Source organism: Lepus europaeus, chromosome 1 (genome assembly GCF_033115175.1).
Source record: "Lepus europaeus isolate LE1 chromosome 1, mLepTim1.pri, whole genome shotgun sequence".
NCBI lineage: Eukaryota > Metazoa > Chordata > Mammalia > Lagomorpha > Leporidae > Lepus > Lepus europaeus.
This window is the reverse complement of record NC_084827.1, coordinates 162,914,845-162,939,213: the sequence shown is the minus strand read 5'-3', so window position 1 is coordinate 162,939,213 and position 24,369 is coordinate 162,914,845. Positions and strand designations below refer to the sequence as shown.

Here is a 24,369-nt window from a genome sequence, read left to right as displayed (position 1 = left end):
ACATGGGAGACCTCAGTGGAGTTCTGGCATCAGCTTGACTCAGCCCTGGCTGTTGCAGGCATTTGGGGAGTGAACCAGTGAATGGAAAATATCTCTATCTCTGTCTCTCTGCCTTTTAAATAGATGAAAAATAAAGAAATATTTTTAAAAATGTAATAGAAAACAATATATAATGTGACAGACTCATGAAATATATAGAAATAAGTCTAATAGTGTATGTTATATTTTTATGTAGAAAAGGATGAAGACTCCTGAGGGGCATACAGGAAGAACTGAGTAAACAAGATGGAACATATTTCTGGATGGGAAAGCAAAAGAATACCATTTATCCCCATATTAACTAAAAATTTGAAGGCAACTCCAGTTGAAATCTCAAAGTACTTATAGAATTAAAGAAAATAAATATAAACTAGTTCAAATAGTAAACTTATAAGAATAACCAAGGTAATTTTTTAAGGATTTATTTATTTGAAAGGCAGAGTTAGAGAGAGAGACAGAGAGAGAGATCTCCCATCTGCTGGTTCACTTCCCAAGTGGCTACAACAGTCAGGACTGGGGCCAACTAAAGCCAGGAGCCCAGAGTTTCATCCAGGTCTCCCACGTGGGTGGCAGGGATGCAGACACTTGGGCCATCTTCTGCTGCTTCTCCCAGGCCATTAGCAGATAGCTGAATCAGAAATGGAACAGCCAGGACCCAAACCAGTGCCACATGGAATGCCAGCTACAGGCAGCGGCTTTACCCACTGTGCCACAACACTAGTCTCAACCAAGATAGTTTTTTTTTTTTTTTTTTTTTTTTTTTTATATATATAAAGATTTTTTTTTACTTATTTGAAAGAGTTAGAGAGACGGACGAGAGATCTTCCATCTGCTGGCTCACTCCTCAATGGCCACAATAGCCAGTGCTGGGCCAGGTAGAAGCCAGGAGCTTCATACGGATCTCCCACATGGATGGCAGTAGCCCAAGTCTTGAGCCATCTTCTGCTGTTTTCTCAGGCATATTAGTAGGGAGCTAGATCAGAAGTGGGGAGTCAGGACTCAGACTGGTGTCCACATGGAATGCCAGCATTGCAGGCAGCAGCTTAATCTGCTATGCCACAGCACTAGTCCCACTCCCAAAGTAATTTTTAAGCAGATCTAAGAGACTTGAACTGCCAGATGCCAAGACTTAAGTTATGGTGATTTTTACAGGGACTTCATTAGAACTAATTACCAATCACCAGAATTAAATTTGGAGCCCAGAAACAATGTACATCTATGGGGATTAGGATTATGGTAAAAGTGGAATTGATTAATTATGTGGGGGAAATGTTAATATCTTAGAAAAGCTGACAAGGGAATGAGAAATAACCAAGTCAGGAAAAGGTAGAAGCAGCTTCAGAGAGTTTCCACACATATTTGCTGAACTGGAAGAGACTGAGAGACCTGTCCATGCTTTTGACATCAGTAGATACGAAACATAGTTAGACTTTAGGACCTACCAGTGTAGGGAGCTTGGTCTGTTGCTTTGTACGTGTCATTATGGACTGATGACTCCCCGTGGGGGTAAGAGTAAGCTAGAAGTTAACTAGCCATTCTGTGGGGTTATCTGTGTGTCTAGAAATTGCAAGCACTGAAATGAGATTGTTAATCGTAATCGCTTCTTGGCCTTTTGGCTAAGATCAAATGTGAAGATTGTTAATCATAAATTGTTACACTCTTAAAACATTAACACAATAAATGTACTAAACGAAAATTCTCTCTGGAAGACAACAGCATCATCCCGTACCTCAATGCATTTCTAAAATTGAAGATGTGCATTTTTCTCACATTTAAAAAATATTTGAAGTGGAGGTACATCAGATACTGTGGCATCTGTGTTTTACCAAGGAAAATGGTTGTCGTCTCCGATAGTACTACTGAAAAACTGCAGTCACTCATTTTTCAATCAGACCACTTTGAATGTGCACTTAAGAAGTGACTGTGAATCCTAGTTGTGGTCTGAAAATCTCCTGTGAACTCCTTTTATTAAGTTAAGGAAACCTCAGTATGGAACTCAATCAAATGAATGTTGTTGGCTTAGACTGTTTGGAAATGCAGCAGCAGCGTCTTTGTCTTTAGTAGCATGGGTAGTAGCCTATAAAATCTGAAAATCTATGAAACTGAAAATCTATGACCCTGAATGGAGAAGAGGGAATATTCCGATTCTAAATATGAGTTGTTGGAAATACCTGAACCAGTTTTGCTAAGAAGAGCAATGTGTAATGAAAATGTAGGTCTAAGCCACAGAAATTATGATATACTTTGGTTGACATTGCCTTTTTTCTTTCTCAGTAGTATAAGTACATAAAATAAATGGTATATCTCATAATTTGTTGCATCTTAGATTTTATGAAGTACTGCTGATTGATTACTAGGCTAAGTCATTAAGATTAGCAGTTGACCACAGAGCTCCAGATATTTAGAATTGAGTCAGATTATAAAAGAATAATATTTAACATTTCAGAGGAAATTTCTGCAGAAAACTTGAAACTATAAAATCACTAATTTGAAAAGAACCAATTAGAAATTTAGAAATGTAAAATATAAAAATTGATATTAAATCTTTTCAGTTGTTTTTTTCAGTATATGAGACACAGTAAAGGGAATAATTATTTGAAAGATTGACTGGAAGAAACTATAATAATGTAGAGAAAAGATGGACAAGGAGAGGTTAAGACACATAGTAAAATATCTCATGTCTAATTGAAGTCTCCAAGGGGAGATGGCAAATGGGATAAAAAGTGTATTTGAAGATGTTGGCTGAGAATTTTCTAAAAGTGATAAAAAAAAAAAAAGACTTCAGATTTAAACAGCACAGTGAATAAGCAGGATAAAGAAACACACCCTGGAGATGTCACAGTGGAACTGCAGAGTCAAAGTCATTATATCTCAAAGGCAACCAGGAGAAAATGTTTTACCTTGAAAGGAACAAAAATATCTGACCTTGTTTTTCTATAGCAAGAAGCCAAAAAAGAGTAGAATGTTATTTAAGTGTACAGAAACTGCTAACCTAGAATTTTATATGAAGTGAAAATAATCTGTATTTAAAGAATGAAGGTGAATATAGCTTTTTAAAAAATTCTTAAATTTATTAATATAAAGAGAATTTCATGTTTTTTTTTTTTTTTAATTTATTTATTTCACAAAGAGGGGGAGAGACAGACAGAAATCTTCCATCCTCAGGTTTACTCCCCAAAAGGTTGCAAGGGCTAGAGCTGGGCTGATCTGAAGCCAGGAACCAGGAGCTTCTTCTGGGTCTCTCTTGTGGGTATAGGGTTCCAAGGACTTGAGCCATCTTCTGCTGCTTTCCCAGGCACATTAGCAGGGAGCTGGACCTGAAGTGGAGTAGCCGAGGCTCAAACCGGCCCCCATATCTGCTATACAACAGCGTGGGCCCCATCATGTATTTCATAGATATATTTTTTTTAAAAAAAGAAAGGGTTATGTCGGGTGGGGGAAACCCGACAGGCTCATAGATATATTCTAAGAATATGATACGTTGCTCTTCCCTCCCTGAGCAGACCTTTTTATACAAAACAGAGTTCACCAGCAAGTAAGTACTAAAGAAAATACTAAAGGTTAGTTTTTGTTTGTTTGTTTTTGTTTTTTGACAGGCAGAATGCATAGTGGGAGAGAGAGAAACAGAGAGAAAGGTCTTCCTTTTCTGTTGGTTCACCCTCCAGTGGCCGCTGTGGCCCGCGCATCTCGCTGATCCGAAGCCAGGTGCTTCTCCTGGTCTCCCATGCGGGTGCAGGGCCCAAGGACTTGGCCATCCTCCACTGCCTTCCCGGGCCATAGCAGAGAGCTGGCCTGGAAGAGGGGCAACTGGGATAGAATCCAGCGCCCCAACCGGGACTAGAACCCGGTGTGCTGGTACTGCAAGGCAGATGATTAGCCTGTTAAGCCACGGCACCAGCCTAAAGGTTAGTTTTGAGGCAGATGGAAAATGAACTCAGATGAAAAATTGAAGAGCAAGAAAAATAGTTAAAATGTGGGTCTATCATAAAGTTTTGTTTGTTTGTTTGTTTGTTTTTGACAGGCAGAGTGGACAGTGAGAGAGAGAGACAGAGAGAAAGGTCTTCCTTTTTGCCGTTGGTTCACCCTCCAGTGGCTGCCACGGTTGGCGCGCTGCGGCCGGCGCACCGCGCTGATCCGATGGCAGGAGCCAGGTGCTTCTCCTGGTCTCCCATGGGGTGCAGGGCCCAAGCACTTGGGCCATTCTCCACTGCACTCCCGGGCCACAGCAGAGAGCTGGCCTGGAAGAGGGGCAACCGGGACAGAATCGGTGCCCCAACCGGGACTAGAACCCGGTATGCCGGCGCCTCAAGGCGGAGGATTAGCCTGTTGAGCCGCGGCGCCAGCCTAAAGGTTAGTTTTGAGGCAGATGGAAAATGAACTCAGATGAAAAATTGGAGAGCAAGAAAAATAGTTAAAATGTGGGTCTATCATAGTTTTATTGTATAATATAATAATATCTTAGTGGGTTTACATTTGTTTCTCACAAGGGTATGAATCAGCAGTTCTAAAACTGCTTCATATTTGTACCTGCAGTGACCAAGTAAACATTGAAGATAATGAAAGCTAGGTTTGCACGGTCGGAGCAGAAAAGGGGGAAGACTAGTGATGAACCCTGGGTGTTCAACTGGAATTAGGTATCAGTATGAACTCAAAGCTTTATGTTTATAAATATATAGACTAATTCAGGAAAAAAGTAAATGTGCTTATATGCATTGGTTATATATACAAATATTTCCTTTCCCAGGTAGGGTCTTGAGGCAGTGAGCCTAGACCCTTGTCCCCAAATACAGGTTGAGTATCACTTATTCAAAATGCTTGGAACCAGAAATGTTTTCAGATTTTTCAGATAGAATACTTGCATAAATGTGAGATATCTTGGGGATAAACCCAAGTATAAACACAGAATTCATTTTTATTTTATGTATACCTTATCCACAATGTCTGAAGGTAATTTTACACAACAATTTTGGTGCATCTACAGTTTGAATGCAACTTGGAATGAGAGGTCAAGTGTGACTTCATGTCAGCTCTCAAAAAGTCCAAACATTTTGGAGCATGTCAGATTTCATTGGCATTAGAAATGAACAGTGCGTGCCATTTTCCAGTACAAGAAGCCAGGGTTCTTGAAATTAATGATTGATTCCAGATTTGGGGTCAGAAAACGCAGAATATATCAGTAACATCCTGAGGGACCAGAAAGTAAGGATGTTTCCACAGAGGGATAGGAACATGGCCAAACGACACAGGAGTCAGCCTGTAGGAGTGGCAGAAACTAGAATTCTAGTAACAATGATAGTGCTGCATTAAACCCATGGCGAGGAATATTTATATATATTAATCCATACTGAAATAATGAATGCAGGATTGGCAGTTCTGTTTTATAGAAGAATTCCAGTGATGAGTGCAGAAGGAAGGTGAGAATGTAAAGTTACCATTAGACAAATACTACAGTGATGATGTAGTCAGATTCCATCAGTGGGTACTAAACTTAATGGTCAAAAGATTGGTGAAAACCAGGATGTTTGCATAGTCTCAGAGTGTCTCCCTCCCTACAAGATACTTCTTAATTACAGAAGGAAGAATAGTAACTTCACAGTAGAGAAACCCAGCAGATACCACTTTAACCAAGTGATCATGATTAACATTACCAGTGAGGCCACATTGTCACGTACTCTGCTATGATGCACTCAGGAGGACACACTGTTACTTCTCTGTTACTCTTTTTTTTTTTTTTTTAATGGATTTCATTTGAAAGAGATCTTCCATCTGCTGACTCACTGCCCAAATGCCAGCAGTCTTCCATATGGATAACAGGGACCCAAGTCATTAAAAAAAGAAGAAATAAAAAAGAAAAACTGAGGAAGCATCAGAGTTAGAGGAGACTAAGGAACACAACAGTCTCTTGTGCTGTGGACCCTAGGTTGGATCCTAGACCAGCAAAAGGACTTTAATGGGAACACGCATAAAATTTTAATGGTGTGTGTTAGTTGAGTAGTTAATAGCATATCATTGTTAATTTTCTGGATTTGGCGTTTAGACTCTGGTAATGTTAGGGAAAGCTGAGTGAAGGTCATCCTCTGCTGTTTCAAAATATTTCTGTAAATCTAAGAGTGGAATAGTGTGGCATTTTTTTTAAAGATCTATTTATTTTACTTGCAAGTCAAAGTTACACACAGAGAGATGGAGAGTCAGAAAGAGAGAAAGGGAGGGAGGGAGGGAGGTCTTCCATCCTCTGGTTCACTCCCCAATTGGCTGCAATGGCCGGAGCTGTGCCGATCCAAAGCCAGAAGCTTCCTCCGGGTCTCCCATGTGGGTGCAGAGGCCCAAGGCCTCGGGCCATCTTTTACTGCTTTCCCAGGCTATAGCAGAGAGCTGGATCGGAAGTGGAGCATCTGGGTCTCAAACCGCCGCCCGTATGGGATGCCAGCACTGCAGGTGGTGGCTTTACGGGCTACATACACAGTGCCAGCTCCAGTGTGGTATATTCTTAAGAGGAGTGAGCAATAGAAAGGATGTAATATTGATAGATGATAGCAGCATTTGCAAATTCAAAATAATTAGGCTGAATCTAAGAAGCCCCATAAAAGTGTGTGTTGTGTGATGTGATTTATATGGGATTGTAGTAAATGCCAGATACTCTATATTGTTAGAAAAATTGTCTGCTCATGAAGATAAGGCCACAGTGGTGAACAGTGGAAGGGAAAGATATGGAGGACCCCTAGGATTCCTTTGGATATGTTTATGATCTTAATCAAGGTGACGGTTTCATGCATGTATACATGTCAAATTAGAAAACTACATGTTTTCAATATATACATTTTACTGTATGTCAATTATACTTCAATAAAACTGTTTTGTTTTTAATAAATAATACGATTTTTAGGAACTCCATTTAATTCCTGAAAGAATATATTCCAAACTAACAGAAGGAAGACAATGAAATAATATGCCTGCGGCGCCAGCATCCCATATGGGTGTGAGTTCATGTCCAGGCTGCTCCTCTTCTAATGCAGCTCTCTTTTGGCCTGAGAAAAAAGAAGATGGCCCAAGCACTTGGACCTCTGCATCTGCTTGGGAGACCCTGAAGAATTTCCTGGCTCCTGGCTCCTGGCTTAGATCAGCCCAGCTCAGCCATTGCAGCCATTTGCGGAGTGAACCAGTGGAAGGAAGACCTTCCTATCTGTCTATTCCTCTCTCTGTAGTTCTACATCTCAAATAAATAACTAAAAATATTTAAAAATTAATTTATGTATGGAACAAATAATAAATGCATAATAAACTTGAAGATATAAATCCAAATCATTAATGATACTGATGTTAAATTTTGCTATGTAGAACTTAAATACTAGTTTATATAAATGTAAACCTACTAAATGTTCCATTTAAAAGATACACTAGGGTTTTGGTTTTTTTTTTAACGAGAGAGGGAAAGATAGAGATCTTCCATCTTCAGATTCACTCCCCAAATGGCTGCAACAGCCAGGGTTAGGCCAGACTGAAGCCAGAAGCCAGGAGCTTCCTCCAGGTCTCCCACATAGGTGCAGAGGACCAAATAGTTGGGCCATCTTCTACTTCCCAGGCCATTAACAGAGAGCTGGATTGGAAGTAGTGCAGCCAGAATATGAACTGGCACATCACAGGCTGTAGTTTTATCCACTAGGCCACAATGTTGGCCCCAACATAATGGAGTTAAAGGAATAAAAAGCTATATGCTATGTAAAAGAAAAACAGCTATAGTATTAAGATGCAGAAAGGTTGAAAGTTAAAGGATAGAAACATACATACTGTACTGTAAACTATAAAATTTAGGGGTTGACAGGGATAAAACTAATAGCTAATGGTAACTTTCAGGGTGGCAGATTTGGGCTGTGATTGAAAAGACACATTTGAGGTATTTCCATGTTAATAGTTGCTACACAGATATTTGATTTATTTTTTTGAAGATTTATTTTATTTATTTTAAAGAGTTACAGGGAGAGGTAGAGAGAGAGAGATCTTCCATCTGCTAGTTCACTCCCCAGATGGCCACAATGGCCGGAGCCATACTGATCCGAAGCCAGGAGCTTCTGGGTCTCCCATGTGGGTGCAGGGGCCCAAGGACTTGGACCATCTTCTACTGCTCTCCCAGGCCATAGCAGAGAGCTGAATCGGAAGAGGAGCAGCCGGGACTAGAACCGGCGCCCATATGGGATGCGGGCGCTTCAGGCCAGGCTGTTAACCTGCTGCACCACAGCGCTGACCCCCTTATTTGTTTGTTTTTAAAGAGGCAGAGTTACAGACAGAAGGAGAGATATTTTCCATCTGCTGGTTTACTCCCCAAATGGCCACAACAGCTGGAGCTGGGCCAGACCGAGCCAGGAGCAAGGAGCTTTGTACAGGTTTCATGTGGGTGCAGGAGCCCAAGTATTTGGGCCATCCACTGCCTTCCCAGGCCATTAGCAAGGAGCTGGATCAGAAATGGAGCAGCCAGGACTCAAACCAGCACCTACGTGGTGTGCCGGTGCCGCAGACAGAGGCTCAACCTACTAAGCCACTGTGCTGGCCCCAAGTATTTACTTTGTAAAAATTTGCTAATCCTCATACCTGATATTTATATACCTTTTCCAAATGAATATTCTTTTTCATAATTTTTTAAAGCAAAATATGAGACACTGGCTAACACATGACCTAGCCGGACAATAAGCAATTTGAGACAACTGGCTTTCGTTATGGAAAAACAAGTGATATTCATTTCTCACACCATACATAAAACTTCTTTTTAAAACATTTGTTTATTTGAAAGGCAGAGTTGCAAAAACAGAGAGGTCTTCCATCCACTGGTTCACTCCCCAAATGGCCCCAAGGGCCAGAACTGAGCTGATCCTAATCCAGGAGCTTCTTTCAAGTCTCCCATGCAAGTCTCCCAATGTGGCTGCAGGGACCCAAGCACTTGGACCATCTTCCATTGCTTTCCCAGGCCATAGCAGAGAGCTAGGTCAGAAGTGGGGCAGCCAGGGCTCAAACCTGCGCCCATATGGGATGCCAGCATTACAGGTGGCGGCTTTACCCACTATGCCACAGCGCCGGCCCAGAAAAATAAACTTTCAAGTAAAGACCTAAATTAGGGAGAAAAAAAAGTTTAAAACTGAAAATATAAACATTTCTGTGACCTTATATTACAGGGTGATTTCTTAAATAGGACACTAAAAGCAAAATGATTAAAAAATTGACAAATTGGGCTATCTAAACTTAAAACACATAATACACAAAGAATTATTATGTAGACTATGTACTCATTAAAAAAATCAACATAAGAGGCCAGCATTGTATGGCAGGTAAAGCCAGTGCCTGCAACAACAGGATCCCATATGGGCACCAGTTAGAGTCCTAGCTGCTGCACTTGTGATCCAGGTTTCTGTTAATGGCCTGGGAAAAGCAGTTGAGGATGGCCTAAGTGCTTGGGCCCCTGTCACCCATGTGGGAGACCTGGATGAGGCTCCAGGCTCCGCCCTGTCTCAGTGCTGGCCATTATGGCCATCTGGCGGTTAAACCAGTGGATGGAAGATCTCGCTCTCAGTCTCTCCCTTTCTCTCTGTAACTCTCAGTTTCAGAAATAAATAAATCTTTAAGAAAAAAAGAAATCAGTATAAAACTAAGGTTATGGCCAGCACCATGGCTCACTAGGCTAATCCTCTGCCTGCAGCGCCAGCACCCTGGGTTCTAGTCCCGGTTGGGGTGCCAGATTCTGTCCCAGTTGCTCCTCTTCCAGTCCAGCTCTCTGCTGTGGTCCGGGAAGGCAGTGGAGCTTGAGCCCTGCACCTGCATGGGAGACCAGGAGGAAGCACCTGGCTCCTGGCTTCAGATTGGTGCAGCACGCAGGCCGTGTTGGCCATTTGGGGGGTGAACCAACAGAAAAGGAAAACCTCTCCTCTCTTTCTCTCTCACTCTCTCTTTCTCTCTCTCTGTCTAAATCTGCCTGTCAAAGAAAAAAAAAAAGCAACTAAGGTTATATAAAAGCAATTCAGAGAAAACAAGAATGTGTTCAACTTCAGTAGTCATCAAGAAAATGCAAATAAAATAATGAGATCAAATGTCACTATATTGGTAAAAATATTTCTGATAATGACTAATGGAGACATACAGAAAAAAATATGGAAATTCACTGTTGATGAAAGTGTAAATTGGGCCAGTGTTGTGGCACATGGTTAAGCCCATCCCCTATGGGTGCTGGTTTGAGTCCCAGCCACTTCCAGTCTAGCTCCCTGGTAACGCACGTGGGAAAGCAGCAGAGGATGGCCCAAATCCTTTGGCTCCTGCACCCACGTGGGAGACCCATATGAAATTACAGGCTCCTGGCTTTGGCCCAGGCCAGCACCAGCGGTTGCAGCCATTGGGGAGTGAACCAGCAAATGAAAGATAGCTAGCTATCTCTGTCACCCTCTCTCTGTAACTCTCTGCTTTTCAAATAAATAAATAAATCATTTAAAAACCATGAGTTGGCACAGCCTTTTGGAAAACAATCACAATATCTAGGAGAATTTAAAAGACTGACATTTCCGGGAGCCAGCTCCATGGCTCACTTGATTAATCCTCCGCATTGCAGCGCTGGCATCCCATATGGGCGCCAGGTTCTAGTCCCGGTTGCTCCTCTTCCAATCCAGCTCTCTGCTGTGGCCCGGAGAAGGCAGTGGAGGATGGCCCAAGTGCTTGGGCCCCTGCACCCACATGGGAGACCAGGAGGAAGCACCTGGCTCCTGGCTTCAGATCAGCGCAGCACCACTGTAGCGGCCATTAGGGGAGTGGACCAACGGAAGGAAGACCTTTCTCTCTGTCTCTCTCTCTCTCTCTTACTAACTCTGTTTCAAAAAAAAGACTGACATTTCCACTTTTAGTCATATGAAGTGGAGGGAGTTCTCAAGTGGATTGGGTAAGACTGTTGTGATGTTTGTTCTGGTAGAAATAGTGGAAGCCTCTTCAAGACTTGGTAAACTGATGTGTGCTCTGCACACAGAAGATTGAGCAAAATTGTGAAATTATATAATTTTGTCATTAATGATTGTTTTGATGAAAGATTAAGAATGTACATAATCCATAATCTACCTACATATCAACACTTACTAATTTACATCTGAGTTTTTCCCTATAATAATTACGAATATTTCTCTAAGGTTTTTTTTTTCCAGACATTGTATTCTCTGAATAACTAGGGAGAAATAAACACCACTCAAAAATTTATTTTGCTTCTTATCTATTCTTTTTTCATAGGACTAATGTTTCAGGTCAAACACCATCTGCCAAAAGAAGTTTGGGATTTCTTCCTCAGCCAGCCCCTCTTTCTGTTAAAAAACTGAGATGTAACCAGGATTATACTGGCTGGAACAAACCAAGAGTGCCCCTTGCTTCTCACCAACAGCAACAGCTGCAGGGGTAGGTAAATTCTTATAACAATGTAAATACACATTCACTTTTTTTCCATGAAGTGATTCAGCTAAAGTATGCTTTGCTTCTAAAAACAGTGAGCAAAGGAGTCATATCAATTATAATTCTAAAATATTTAGAAAGTAAAAATTAAGATTTATCACATCTGGGATAGGCATTTGGTAAAGCAGTCAAGGCATTGTGGCCATTTGGGGAGTGAACCAGTGGATGAAAGCTATCTCTCCCTCCTTTCTCTTTTTTTTCTGTCTCTGTCTCTCTCTCTTTCTGCCTTTTAATAAATGAATCTTTTTAAAAAATGCCACTTGAGACACCCACATCTCAACACTTAACAATTTGAGCCTTAACTCAGCAATTTGAGTCTTGGCTTGGCTCTACTTCCCACTCCAGTGTTCCTGCTATGTGTACTGTGGGAAACAGTAGTTAATGGCTGAAGTGTTGGATCCCTGCCCTCTGCCTCCCACTGTGAGAGACCTGGATTGAGTTCTGGGCTCCTAGCTTTGGGCTGGCTTAACCATAGCTGTTGTAGGCATTTGGGGAGTGAACCAGCAGATCTCACTCTGTCTTTCAAATAAATAGACTTCAAAACAAACAAAACTGAGTAGAAAGCTGTGAGATGTAGAGAATAATGAAGGCTGCCTGTTCAGGTCTTCCTCACAAATCCTTCCGAAAACAAGTAGATAAAATCAGTGAGGAATGCAAAGAAAAACACAAGTAGCCTGTACCTCAGGGTAACTGAAGACACTATTTAACTTGCAAATGCCCTTTGCAATAGAGATGCAAAAATACCAGTGTTTCTACTTCTGCTGCCAGAGCCTATGGATACTGAGAACTGAGGATAGGATGCTTAAAGGATTCCATTAAAAAAACAGTGTATAGGAAAGAGTAGGGGCCAGCACTGTGGCACAGTGAGTTAAGCCATTGCCTGCAGCACTGGCATCCCATGTGGGGTCTGGTTCAAGTCCTGGCTGCTCCACTTCCAATCCAGCTCCCTATACAAACGTGCCTGGAAAAGAAGCAGAAGGTAGCCCAAATATCTGGGCCCCTGCACCCACATGGAAGGCCCAGAAGAAGTTCCTGGCTCCCAGTTCCAGCATTTCCCAACCCCGTTCATTGCAGCCATTTGAGGAGTGAAGAGGGGGATGGGAGATCTCTCTCAGTCCCTCCTTCTCTCTGTAACTCTGCCTTTCAAATAAATAAATAAATTTTTAAAAAAGGAAGAATTAGAAGACTTAAATGAAGCACTGAAGAAATCATTAGTAGAAAGAAAAAAATCAAATACTAAGTTCCAAAATACTAATTACAGGTCTTGATTTTGGTAGTCCATTGAACTGGTTATAGGAGAGGGCCTATACAACAATCAAAAGGCACAGAGTCTATTTAAATACATCAAGAACTTCCATTGGTTTTGGTTAGGACATATTAACACCATCAAGATAGAGCTCTTCTAAAACAGTTTGTGTGATGCGATCCTGGGGACAGCACTGTGGCTCAGCATGTTAATCCTATATTAGAGTGCAGGTTCGAATCCCTGCTGCATCATTTCTGATCCAGCTTCCTGCTAATGCACCTGGATGATGGAGTATTTGGTCCTCTGCCACTTATCTGGGAGACTTGGATGGAGTTCCTTACTCCTGCGGCCATTTGAGGGGTGACCCAGCAACTGGAAGATCTCTCTGTTGCTTTGTCTTCTCTCTGTCAGTCACTCTGCCTTTCAAGTAAATAAATAAATATATTTGTTAAAGCTTTCTTAAAAGCAGGACTAGTTGATACATTGATGTGGAAAAACTCATGTAAAAATAAACAAAGTAATAGCTAAGAAAATACTGGGATAGAGGAAATAAGAGTGAAAAATGCCCTATGAGATTATAAATTATAAATTCAGTATAACTAACTATACTGAGACATGATTAGGCATCACTGGAAAAGAATAGGAAGTTGGGATTATAAGGACAAAGAAAAACTTTTTAAATAATATTATGATCACTATATAGTCATTTTGGAAAAGATATTATTAAATTCATCATTTAGCTATTACAAAATAAATTCCAAATGAGTCAGATTCCTAAGTGTTAAAAGCTAAACTCTTCAAGTACTAGCAGAAATTCTGAATACATTTCTCTATAACTGTGGTGTAGGGAAGGGTTTTGTAAATATGATTCAACATCAAGATTTAAAGAAAGAAAAGATTGATATGCTTAACTAACATAAAAGATTTTTGCATGGCCAAAAACAAATAAATGCAAATAATTAGTAGTAACTATTTTCAACATGTAAGGGCTGGTATTTCTTATATACAAAGAACATTATAAATTGAGGGGAGAAGATAGTAACATAAAATTGCCTTAAAATAAAATTGCTTTCAGGTTCTATATATATATATATATATATACACACACACACACACACAGAGCTTATGAAACAAAACGCAAATTTCATGTTTAGACCAGATCCTGTCCCCAAGATATATCATTATGGATATGCAAATATTTTAAAATCAAAAAGATCCCATATTTGATAAGCACTGTTGGTCCCAAGTGTTTTCACTTGGGATATTCAGCCTGTAATTTGGGTCTTTTTTAATTTTGTAATTTCCATTTTTTTTTTTTAAGAAAGTCAGAATTTTTTATTTGAAAGAATTACAGAAAGAGAGGGTAAGACAGAGTTCTTCCGTCCACTAATTCACTCCTCAAATGGCTGCAACAGCCAGGGCTGGGCCAGTCTGAAGTCAGGACGAAGAGCTTCTTCCAGGTCTTTCATGTGGGTGCAGGGGCCCAAACACTTGGACCATCCTTTGCTGCTTTCCCAGGCACATTAACAAGGAGCTGTATCTGAAATGGAGCAGCTGAGCCTTGAACCAGTGTCCATATGGGATGCCAGCACTGCAGACAGTGGCCTAACCCACAGTGCCACAGTGCTGGCCCCCTTTTGTCTTTTTATGTCCAAGTTTTTTTCTTTACATTGCTGATCATAGCAGCATATTTTAAAATTATTTTAGCTCCCTGTCTGCAAATGGGTTTGATTGTTTTGAAAATTATATTTAGCTATTTGAGGTTGATTAAATAGAGTAGCTTTTATTTTTAAGTATCAGTTTTACTTCATTCCTAAGGCTTAACCTCTTTGGGGTCTCTACTAATACTCTGAATTTGGGGCCAGCACTGTGGTGTAGTGGGTAAAGTCACCACCTGCAGTGCCAGCATCCCATATGGGTGCCAGTTTGAGTCCTAGCTACTCCACTTTCGACACAGCTTCCTCCTAATGTGCCTGGGAAAGCAGCAGAAGATGGCCCAAGTCCTTAGGCCCCTGGACCCACGTGGGAGACCTGGAAGAAGCTTCAGGTTCCTAGCTTTGGATTGGCTCAGCTCCAGCCATTGCAGCCATTTGGGGAGTGAACCAGTAAATGGAAGATCTCTCCCTCTCTGCCTTTGCCTCTTTTTTTTTTTTTTTTTTTTTTTTTGACAGAGTGGATAGTGAGAGAGAGAGAGAGAGGAAGGTCTTCCTTTTTGCCGTTGGTTCACCCTCCAATGGCCGCTGCGGCCGGCTCATCGCGCTGATCCGAAGCCAGGAGCCAGGTGCTTCTCCTGGTCTCCCATGCGGGTGCAGGGCCCAAAGACTTGGGCCATCCTCCACTGCCGTCCTGGGCCACAGCAGAGAGCTGGCCTGGAAGAGGGGCAACCGGGATAGAATCCGGCGCCCCAACCGGGACTAGAACCCGGTGTGCCGGTGCCACAAGGTGGAGGATTAGCCTGTTGAGCCATGGCGCCGGCCTGCCTTTGCCTCTTTCTAATTCTACGTTCTAAATAAATAAATCAATCTTTTTAAAAATACTCTGAATTTATCTAGGTCTCTCCACTTTGACATGTGAAAACTCTAATGATTTTAGGTCCTGCATGTTTTCTGAGCACTGCTTGGCCCGTAACTATTCTTTTCCTTGAAGTGTTGGCCTAGTGCCTTGGGGGTTTTACCGCATCCACGCACAGGTAGGTAGTCAGCCAAATACGCAAGTGGAGTCCGGTGCATTTTTGTGGAGCTCTTCCTTTGTGCAGCTCCCTCCTCTCAGGTACTCCGCCCCAGCCTCCTGAACCAGCTCAGCTCAGCTGAACAAGATTTCTGTTTGGGCCCTTCCTGGGCTGCAGATCACCATGGCCTCCGGATTAACATCATTTGTTATGGGGTGCAGTTTTACACTACTGTTCTCCAGTCTGTTTTCTATCTGTTACTGTTTTCTTGCCATTTGTGGTGGGAAGATAATTCCAGGCTCTTATCATAGAAGTGAAAGTTCTCGCAGCTGCTCTTAATTGACAGCATCAGTGGACAGTGCAGGAGTATCGTGTATCTCTGAATGTGATGCCCTTGGAAGGACACGGTATCACTATGTGCTCTTCCAGCCTGGAGTGATTCTCATCATGAGATAAAAACATATTCAAAAAAATAATAAAATTTTAAAAATTTACACTTGATCTTAGCCAAAAGGCCGAGAAGCGATAAAATTTTAAAAATTTAAAAAAGAAAAAACAAACTCAATTATGAGGAACATTTCATTAGAAACCATGGGAAAGGAGGAATATTAAAAATAGCAGTGTCATGAAAGAGAAAGCTGAGGAATTATTCCAGATTAAAGGAAACTAAAGAGTTGTGAAAACATCTTGTGATCCTGGACTGAGTCTTTTACTTAAGGGAGACCAAAAAAAAGTTGGCGGGGGGTGGTTAATAAACATTCTAGTGTCAACTGACAAAATTGTATTAACTGTGTTAAAGTGTATTAGATAAAAATATTTTATCAGTGTTAAATTCGCTGATGCTTATCACTATAGTCAGGTTATATAAGAGAATGTTCTTGTTCTTATAAAATACGCACTGAAATATTTAGAACAAAAGGGGTTCAATGTATGCAACTCATCTCAAATGTCTGAGGAAAATATGTAGGGAGTATGAAATATAAAGCACATAGTTAAAGAGTGTTAATGCTTGGTGCATTTTAGAATACTGTTCTTGCAACATTTTTAAGCCTAAAAATATTTCCAGATAAAAAATTTTTTAAATATGTGTACTTAAGAAAGATGTGGCAATATCTGTTAAACACATATATATATTCCATAACTCATTAATTCCTTTTCTGGAAATACACTTAAGAAAATGTAAAAAGGAAAATAGTAAATAAAAATGAATACCTTTCTGGTTAAGTCCCTAGTCACACTAGCAGCCATCTGAAAGATAATTTTCCATTAGAAGAAACAGTTATTGTTATAATGCAGTGGTTCCCAAAGTATTGTCCCCAGACCTTCAACATCAGCATCATTGGATGGCTGGTTAGAAATGCACATTTGTACCCTCTGTCCAAACCTGCTGGAACAGAAGCTTGGGGTAGGTCCAGCAGTGTATGGTCACAGGCCCTCCTGGTGATGCATGCTCAGGAAGAGAACCCTGCTAATACCCAACAGACTTCAGAAACTATTGTTGTCTTCTAAAGCACTGTTTCTTTCATTTTCAGTTTCTCCAACTTGGGAAATACCTGCTATATGAATGCTATTTTACAATCCTTATTTTCACTCCAGTCATTTGCAAACGACTTGCTTAAGCAGGGTATTCCATGGAAGAAAATTCCATTCAATGCACTTCTCAGGTAATTGTCTTGTACTTACTGAGTAACCCTTTAGCTCAGATATTGTTGAATAATAAAAATTAAATTGTCATTGTTAGTTTTCTAAAATATTCCATCCAGGGGCCAGCATTGTAGCCTAGCAGGTAGAGCACCCACCTGCAACACCAGCATATCCCGTATGGCACAGTTTATGTCCTGGCTTCTCCATTTCCAATCCAGCTCCCTGCTAGTGGCCTGGGAAAGCAGCAGAAGATGGCCCAAGTATTTGCCTCCTGGCTCCTAGCTTTGGCCTGTTGCAGCCATTTAGGGAGTGAACCACAGATGGAAGATCTCTGTCTCTTCCTCTCTCTGTAACTCTGACTTTCAAATAAATAAATAAAACTTTAAAAAAAAAATGCCATACAACATTTTGTAAAACAAACTAACCTTGTCTTCTGTTTTACCAGACGCTTTGCACACTTGCTCATTAAAAAAGATATATGCAATTCAGAAACCAAAAAAGATCTACTTAAGAAGGTTAAAAATGCCATTTCAGCTACAGCAGAGAGATTCTCTGGTTATATGCAGAATGTAAGTACTAATTATTTTTTAAAATGTTTTAGAGATAGGAGGAATTGGAGTGATTTTTATTTACTATGTGATTTGTAGTTTATTCATCGTGTATTGAAAAGCCCAAGGAGTTATAGTAAGCTTCAGTGTAACTCTATTGTTTTAACCCTTTTTAATATTTAGATGTGATTTGCCAGTGTTGAAAGAACTTGAGATCTGTTAACTACAAAGGTTATTTTAGAAAAATAAGGATTTTTTTTTAAAGCAAAGTAAGGAATCATTTATTTATGCAACTGATAGTTAAGAATATAAAATCCAGCAGCTGGCATTGTATGTACTGGGTGAAGCTGGCAGTTGCATCACCCGCATCCCATATCAAAGTATAAGTTCAAGTTGCAGCTACTCTGCTTCCCAATCCAGCTTTCTGGGAAGAGCAGCAGAAGATGGCTCAAGTACTCAGGCTCCTATCACCTGTGTGGGAGACCAGGAAGGAGTTCCTGGCTCCTGGTTTCAGCCTGACCCAGACCCAGCTATTGGTGGCCATTTGAGGAATAAACCAGTAGAGGGAAGACCTCTCTCTTTCTGTCTCTATTGCTCTGCCTTTAAACTGAATAAGTAAATATTTTTAAAACATTAGAAAGCCTGCCATTTATTTTGATCCACAAGATATGGACCCTAAAATCCTTATTGGAATAAATCTGACCTTGTTCACAAGTCATTGACTTCCAAGTGCTTAAGTTATGTAAGTCACAGTGTTAATGAGCTATGCTTGTGATAAATGTTGCATTATGATTAAGGATATCATTATTGTCTTAGGATGCTCATGAATTTTTAAGTCAGTGCTTAGACCAGCTGAAGGAGGATATGGAAAAATTAAATAAAACATGGAAGAGTGAACCTGTTCCTGGAGAAGAAAATTCACCAGATATTTCAGCTACCAGAGTTTACACTTGCCCTGTTATTACTAATTTGGAATTTGAGGTTCAGCACTCCATTATTTGTAAAGCGTAAGTAGTGTCTAAGAAAACTTTTTCCTCACTTTTAATTATTTATGGCAAGTGATCAAAACATTCCTCTGACGCACCAAATGCTATGAATCCTTATCTTCTAACCTATGTCAAGGGGATAGTGGTATATCCCACAGATTATACCAAACTTGAGTACCTAGGTTTGAGTCCCAGTTCTGCTTCCAGCTTCCTGTTTAGGTAACCCCTCGGAGGCAGTGGATGTTGGCTCAAGTGTTTGGGTCCCCACCATTTACATGGGTGACCCAAATAGAGTTCCAAGCTCCTGGCTATGGCATGGCCCAGCCCTGACTATTGCAGACATTTAGGGGATGCTCTTTCCCTCACCTCCCTCCTTTCAAATTATAATAAAGTCAGGATCCTGTTCCTCTATCTCAGATTCCCTCTATGTTCTCACATAACTAGTGCCCTCTCACTCCTTGAGAACTTTACGTAGAATCCGTTTGCTGAGACATTTTCTTGCTACCTTATCTGAAATTCTAACCAAGTGTTTTGATCCTTCACTTCCCTCTTCCTTACTGTTTTTCCTAGTTGGAATGTATCTTAGCCTGATTTCCATTGGAACCTTGGGTCTTTGCTTCTTCTTACTAAGCCAGTAATACCATTCTGAGGGCCCCATCCTTATAACCTTATCTAGTCCTAACTACCCCCCAAACGCTCTACCTCCATTAACATGAGGTAGCTGCAAATCATAGCAGCATGTATCGCTTATGTCTAACACACTGTAAGTGTTTATTTTACTTTTGTGTATTTCTTTCTCATTGTCTCTCCCCCAGTATAATGAAAGCTGCACAGCGGGGCACACTGTTGTCTTGGTTTATTCACTGCTATTATCCATTGCTTAGAACAGTTTCTAGCATATAGGAAACTGTTTACATTTGTTAGTTGCTACAAAGTAAATTGCCTTAAACGTAGTGGCTTAAAACAACACCATTTATTTATTTATTTATTTATTTATTTATTTATTTATTTTTATTTGACAGATAGAGTTAGACAGTGAGAGAGAGAGACAGAAAGAAAGGTCTTCCTTCCGTTGGTTCACTCCCCAAATGGCTGCTACGGCCGGCGCTGCGACGATCCAAAGCCAGGAGCCAGGTGATTCCTCCTGGTCTCCCATGTGAGTGCAGGGGCCCAAGCACTCGGGCCATTCTCCACTGCCTTCCCCGGACCACAGCAGAGAGCTGGAGTGGAAGAGAAGTGACTGGGACTAGAACCTGGTGCTCATATGGGGTGCCGGCGCCGCAGGTGGAGGATTAGCCAAGTGAGCCACGGCGCTGGCCCCAACAACACCCATTTATTAACTTACAGCTCTAAAGATCTGAAAAGCACAGTGTGGCTAATTTCTCTGCTCAGGCCGAAATCAAGGTATACTGCCTGTGTTTCCAGCCGGAGTCCAGGACTGTCTTCTAAGCCAATGACAGTGATAGGCAGAATTCAGATCCTTAACATCTGTAGGATCGAGGTCTCCATTTTCTTGTTAGTCGTTGGCTAAGACCACTGGTTTCTTTTTATTTATTTATTTATTTTTTAACAGGCAGAGTGGACAGTGAGAGAGAGAGAGACAGAGAGAAAGGTCTTCCTTTGCCGTTGGTTCACCCTCCAATGGCCACTGTGGCCGGCGCACCACGCTGATCTGAAGGCAGGAGCCAGGTGCTTCTCCTGGTCTCCCATGGGGTGCAGAGCCCAAGCACTTGGGCCATCCTCCACTGCACTCCCGGGCCACAGCAGAGAGTTGGCTTGGAAGAGGGGCAACCGGGACAGAATCTGACGCCCCAACCAGGACTAGAACCCGGTGTGCCGGCGCCGCAGGTGGAGGATTAGCCTAGTGAGCCACGGCGCTGGCCAAGGCCACTGGTTTCTTAAAAGCTGCATGTAGTTCCTTGCCACGTGGCCCACAAAGGCACTTACAACAGTGCTCTATGCTTTCTTCCAAACCAGCTGGAGCACATCTCTGATTTCTAATCCCAGACTGCCTCTGTTTCTGCTCTCTAGACCTAGATTTAAAGGCTTCCTGTGATTCAGTCTGTCCCATCCAGATAATCTTATTTTCATTAAGTTTTCTCAAAGTTAAGATTAGTCACCTTGGTTATATCTGAAAGGTTCCTTTGCTGGGTAAAATAGCATAATCAAGGAGTGATAACTCTTCATTGTATATGTTCTACCCACAGTCAAAAGGGAAAGAATTATACAAAGGCAAGGGTCACCTTAGAATTCTGTCGGAGTTGCTCAATAAATATTTGTTGAATGAAGAAGAAATATAGGGGCTGGCACTGTTGCATAGCAGGTAAAGCCACCACCTGCAGTACCAGCATCCCATATGGGCGCCGGTTCAAGTTCTGGCTGCTCAGCTTCTGATCTAGCTCTCTGCTATGGGCTGGGAAAGCCTGAGTCCTTGGGGCCCAGCACCCACATAGGAGACCTGGAAGAAGCTCCAGGCTCCTGGCCTCAGATCGGCCTAGCTCCAGCCGTTGTGGCCATTTGAGGAGTGAACCAGTGGATGGAAGACCTCTCTCTCTCTCTTTCTCTGTCTCTGCCTTTCAAATAAATAAATATATCTTTAAAAAATATATATATAGGCCGGCGCCGCAGCTCACCAGGCTAATCCTCCGCCTTGCGGCGCTGGCACACCAGGTTCTAGTCCCGGTCGGGGCGTCAGATTCTGTCCCGGTTGCCCCTCTTCCAGGCCAGCTCTCTGCTGGGCCAGGGAGTGCAGTGGAGGATGACCCAAGTGCTTGGGCCCTGCACCCCATGGGAGACCAGGAGAAGCACCTGGCTCCTGCCTTCGGATCAGTGTGGTGCGCTGGCCGCAGCGTGCCTGTCGCGGCGGCCATTGGAGGGTGAACCAACGGCAAAGGAAGACCTTTCTCTCTGTCTCTCTCTCTCTCACTGTCCACTCTGCCTGTAAAAAAAAAAAAAAAAAAAAAAAGAAAGGACTTAAATACTTGCAATTGAGATTTTATCTGTTTCAATTTAATAAGTATTGAAACAAGCATGAGAAAAAAGTCTTAAATGTGTGTTTCTTATGCCTAGCCATAGTGGGTCAGTGTAACAAATTCTGTAGAACAGTGTTTCTCAAGTATAACATGTACTTCAGATGATCTGTGGAAGATAGAATTAAAGGATAAATCTATTTTGGTGCAAAAAAACTTTAAAGATCCATGCCTAACTTTTTCATATAAACATTTTCCATGAACATTTTAAAGTGCGCTTGTATTTAGGTTTCTTTGGTATTTTTCTGAAAGCTTACACTTGTCTCCTGGCAGATGTGGAGAAATCGTTCCCAAAAGAGAACAGTTCAACGACCTTTCCATTGACCTTCCTCGTAGGAAAAAACCACTCCCTCCTCGTTCAATTCAGGATTCTCTTGACCTTTTCTTTAGGGTAAGTAATATCTTTGGTATTTTCACGTAACTAAATTTTATATATCAGATAACTGTATTTAGAGTAGATTTCTTCAAGGCAAAATTTCAACAACACTGTGGAACATAATTGAGAAATATTTATAAATAATATATATTTTTTAAGATTTATTTATTTATTTTTTTTGAAAGGCACTGTTACAGAGAAAGAGATCTTCCATCTGCTGTTCTGCTCCCAATGGCCACAATGGCCAGACTGGGCCAGGCTGCAGCCTGGAACCTGAAACTCCTACAGGGTCTCCCACTTGGGTGCAGTGGCCCAAGCACTTGGGCCATCTTCTGCTGCTTTCCCAGGTGTATTAGCAGGGAGCTGGATCAGAAGTGGAACACTTTTAATTTAAAAAACAAGCTTCAAATAAAAAAAGGGTGATTCAACCTCATACTTCTTACTTTTCCCTCTTGTCTTTTCATAGGCAGAAGAACTTGAGTATTCTTGTGAGAAGTGTGGTGGGAAGTGTGCTCTTGTCAGGCACAAATTTAACAGGCTTCCCAGGTAAATTTAATAATTAATCTTCAGCTTTTCTTTTTAAAAATACATACAAATATTACTGAATAAGTAAAGCTGGTCAAGGAGGTCAGCGGAGTTGAGGTGAAGTGTTAGAGCACCTTTGTATGAGAAAGGAAGAGGGCCTTGAGCATCCCAAGATGACAACACTAAGAGGACACAACTGATGAGAATTTGGACTAATGATGGGACTGGCTAGTAGATTTTAAATTCAGTAATGTGTAACATTCATTTCTAATTTGTTTTCCTGTGTTGTCCTGTCATCTCCCTCTCTTCTCCCAAAAATTGTGACAGAAACATATATGTGTATTACTGAAAATAAAATAGGAAGACTAATTTTTGTAGTTTGTGCATTCCCTTTTATAGAAGATCTTATAAATTAGTAAGTTTCCTATAATCATAAGACACATTTCCTGATATAGGAATGCAATCAGTTTGTGTTGGTATTAGCTTTTTTTTTTTAAAGATTTTTTTAAAAATATATTTTAAAGAGAGAGAGAGAAGACTTCCATCTGCTGGTTCACTCCCTATCAAATAGCAAGGATGTTGGGCCATCTTACGCTGGGTACTAACTCTTTGAAACAAACATAAAACTAAGCTAGTTAACAAAAAAAAATATGATGGGTTGAAAGACAGCTCTAAGTTCTTTCCAAGAATAGATCACCACAAATAAGGTTACTATTAATGTGTTTTTGTTTTTTGGTTTTTTTTGGACGGGCAGAGTGGATAATGAGAGAGAGAGACAGAGAGAAAGGTCTTCCTTTGCCGTTGGTTCACCCTCCAATGGCCGCTTCGGCCGGCGCATCTCGCTGATCTGAAGCCAGGAGCCAGGTGCTTCTCCTGGTCTCCCATGCGGGTACAGGGCCCAAGCACTTGGGCCATCCTCCACTGCCTTCCCGGGCCATAGCAGAGAGCTGGCCTGGAAGAGGGGCAACCGGGATAGAATCCGGCGCCCCAATTAGGACTTGAACCCGGTGTGCTGGTGCCGCAAGGCAGAGGATTAGCCTGTTAAGCCACAGCGCCGGCCAGGTTACTGTTAATGTTAAGCATTTATGTGGCACTTTGCAAAGTAGTTTGATTTCTTTTATTAGCTTCAGTTTCTTTCTTTCTTTCTTTCTTTTTTTTTAAGATTTTATTTATTTATTTGAGAGAGTTACAGACAGTGAGAGGGGGAGACAGAGAGAAAGGTCTTCTGTCCGTTGGTTCACTCCCCAGCTAGCTGCACAGCTGGAGCTGCACCAATCTGAAGCCAGGTGCCAGGTGCTTCTTCCTGGTCTCCATGTGGGTGCAGGGGCCCAAGGACTTGGGCCATCTTCCACTGTTTTCCCAGGCCACAGCAGAGAGCTGGATTAGAAGTGAGCAGCCAGGACTAGAACCGGCACCCATATGGGATGCCAGCGCCACAGGCAGAGGATTAACCCACTGCGCCACGGCACCAGCCCCAGCTTCAGTTTTCTAAGTATGGAGTCTCTGGAACCTAGCCCCTAGATATTAGTTCTTTTATATGCCATAATTACTCTTTTCTAGAAAATGGGTTGTTTTAAAAAAAATGACTTTATGGGGCCGGCGCCGTGGCTCACTTGGTTAATCCTCCGCCTGCGGCACCAGCATCCCATATGGGCACCGGATTCTGTCCCGGTTGCTCCTCTTCCAGTCCAGCTCTCTGCTGTGGTCTGGGAAGGCAGTGGAAGATGGCCCAAGTGCTTGGGCCCCTGCATCCACATGGGAGACCAGGAGGAAGCACCTGGCTCCTGGCTTCGGATCGGCCCAGTGCCGGCTGTGGTGGCCATTTGGGGAGTAAACCAATGGAAGGAA

The 24,369-nt window shown here is 41.7% G+C and overlaps 1 protein-coding gene and 1 pseudogene across 7 annotated transcripts in view; one reads left to right on the top strand and one right to left on the bottom strand.

The window, feature by feature from the left end:
* USP37 (ubiquitin specific peptidase 37) overlaps positions 1-24,369 on the top strand; it is a 97,773-nt gene that overhangs the window by 40,461 nt on the left and 32,943 nt on the right. For all 7 annotated transcript variants that reach the window (XM_062191781.1, XM_062191773.1, XM_062191766.1 and 4 more), the window contains exons 10-15: positions 11,284-11,445; positions 16,946-17,077; positions 17,503-17,626; positions 18,422-18,612; positions 21,894-22,011; positions 22,463-22,542. In XM_062191781.1, coding sequence (XP_062047765.1) covers positions 11,284-11,445; positions 16,946-17,077; positions 17,503-17,626; positions 18,422-18,612; positions 21,894-22,011; positions 22,463-22,542 — 807 coding nt within the window. The remainder of the gene's footprint in view (positions 1-11,283; positions 11,446-16,945; positions 17,078-17,502; positions 17,627-18,421; positions 18,613-21,893; positions 22,012-22,462; positions 22,543-24,369) is intronic.
* On the bottom strand, positions 15,796-15,940 carry LOC133768822 (U2 spliceosomal RNA; annotated as a pseudogene).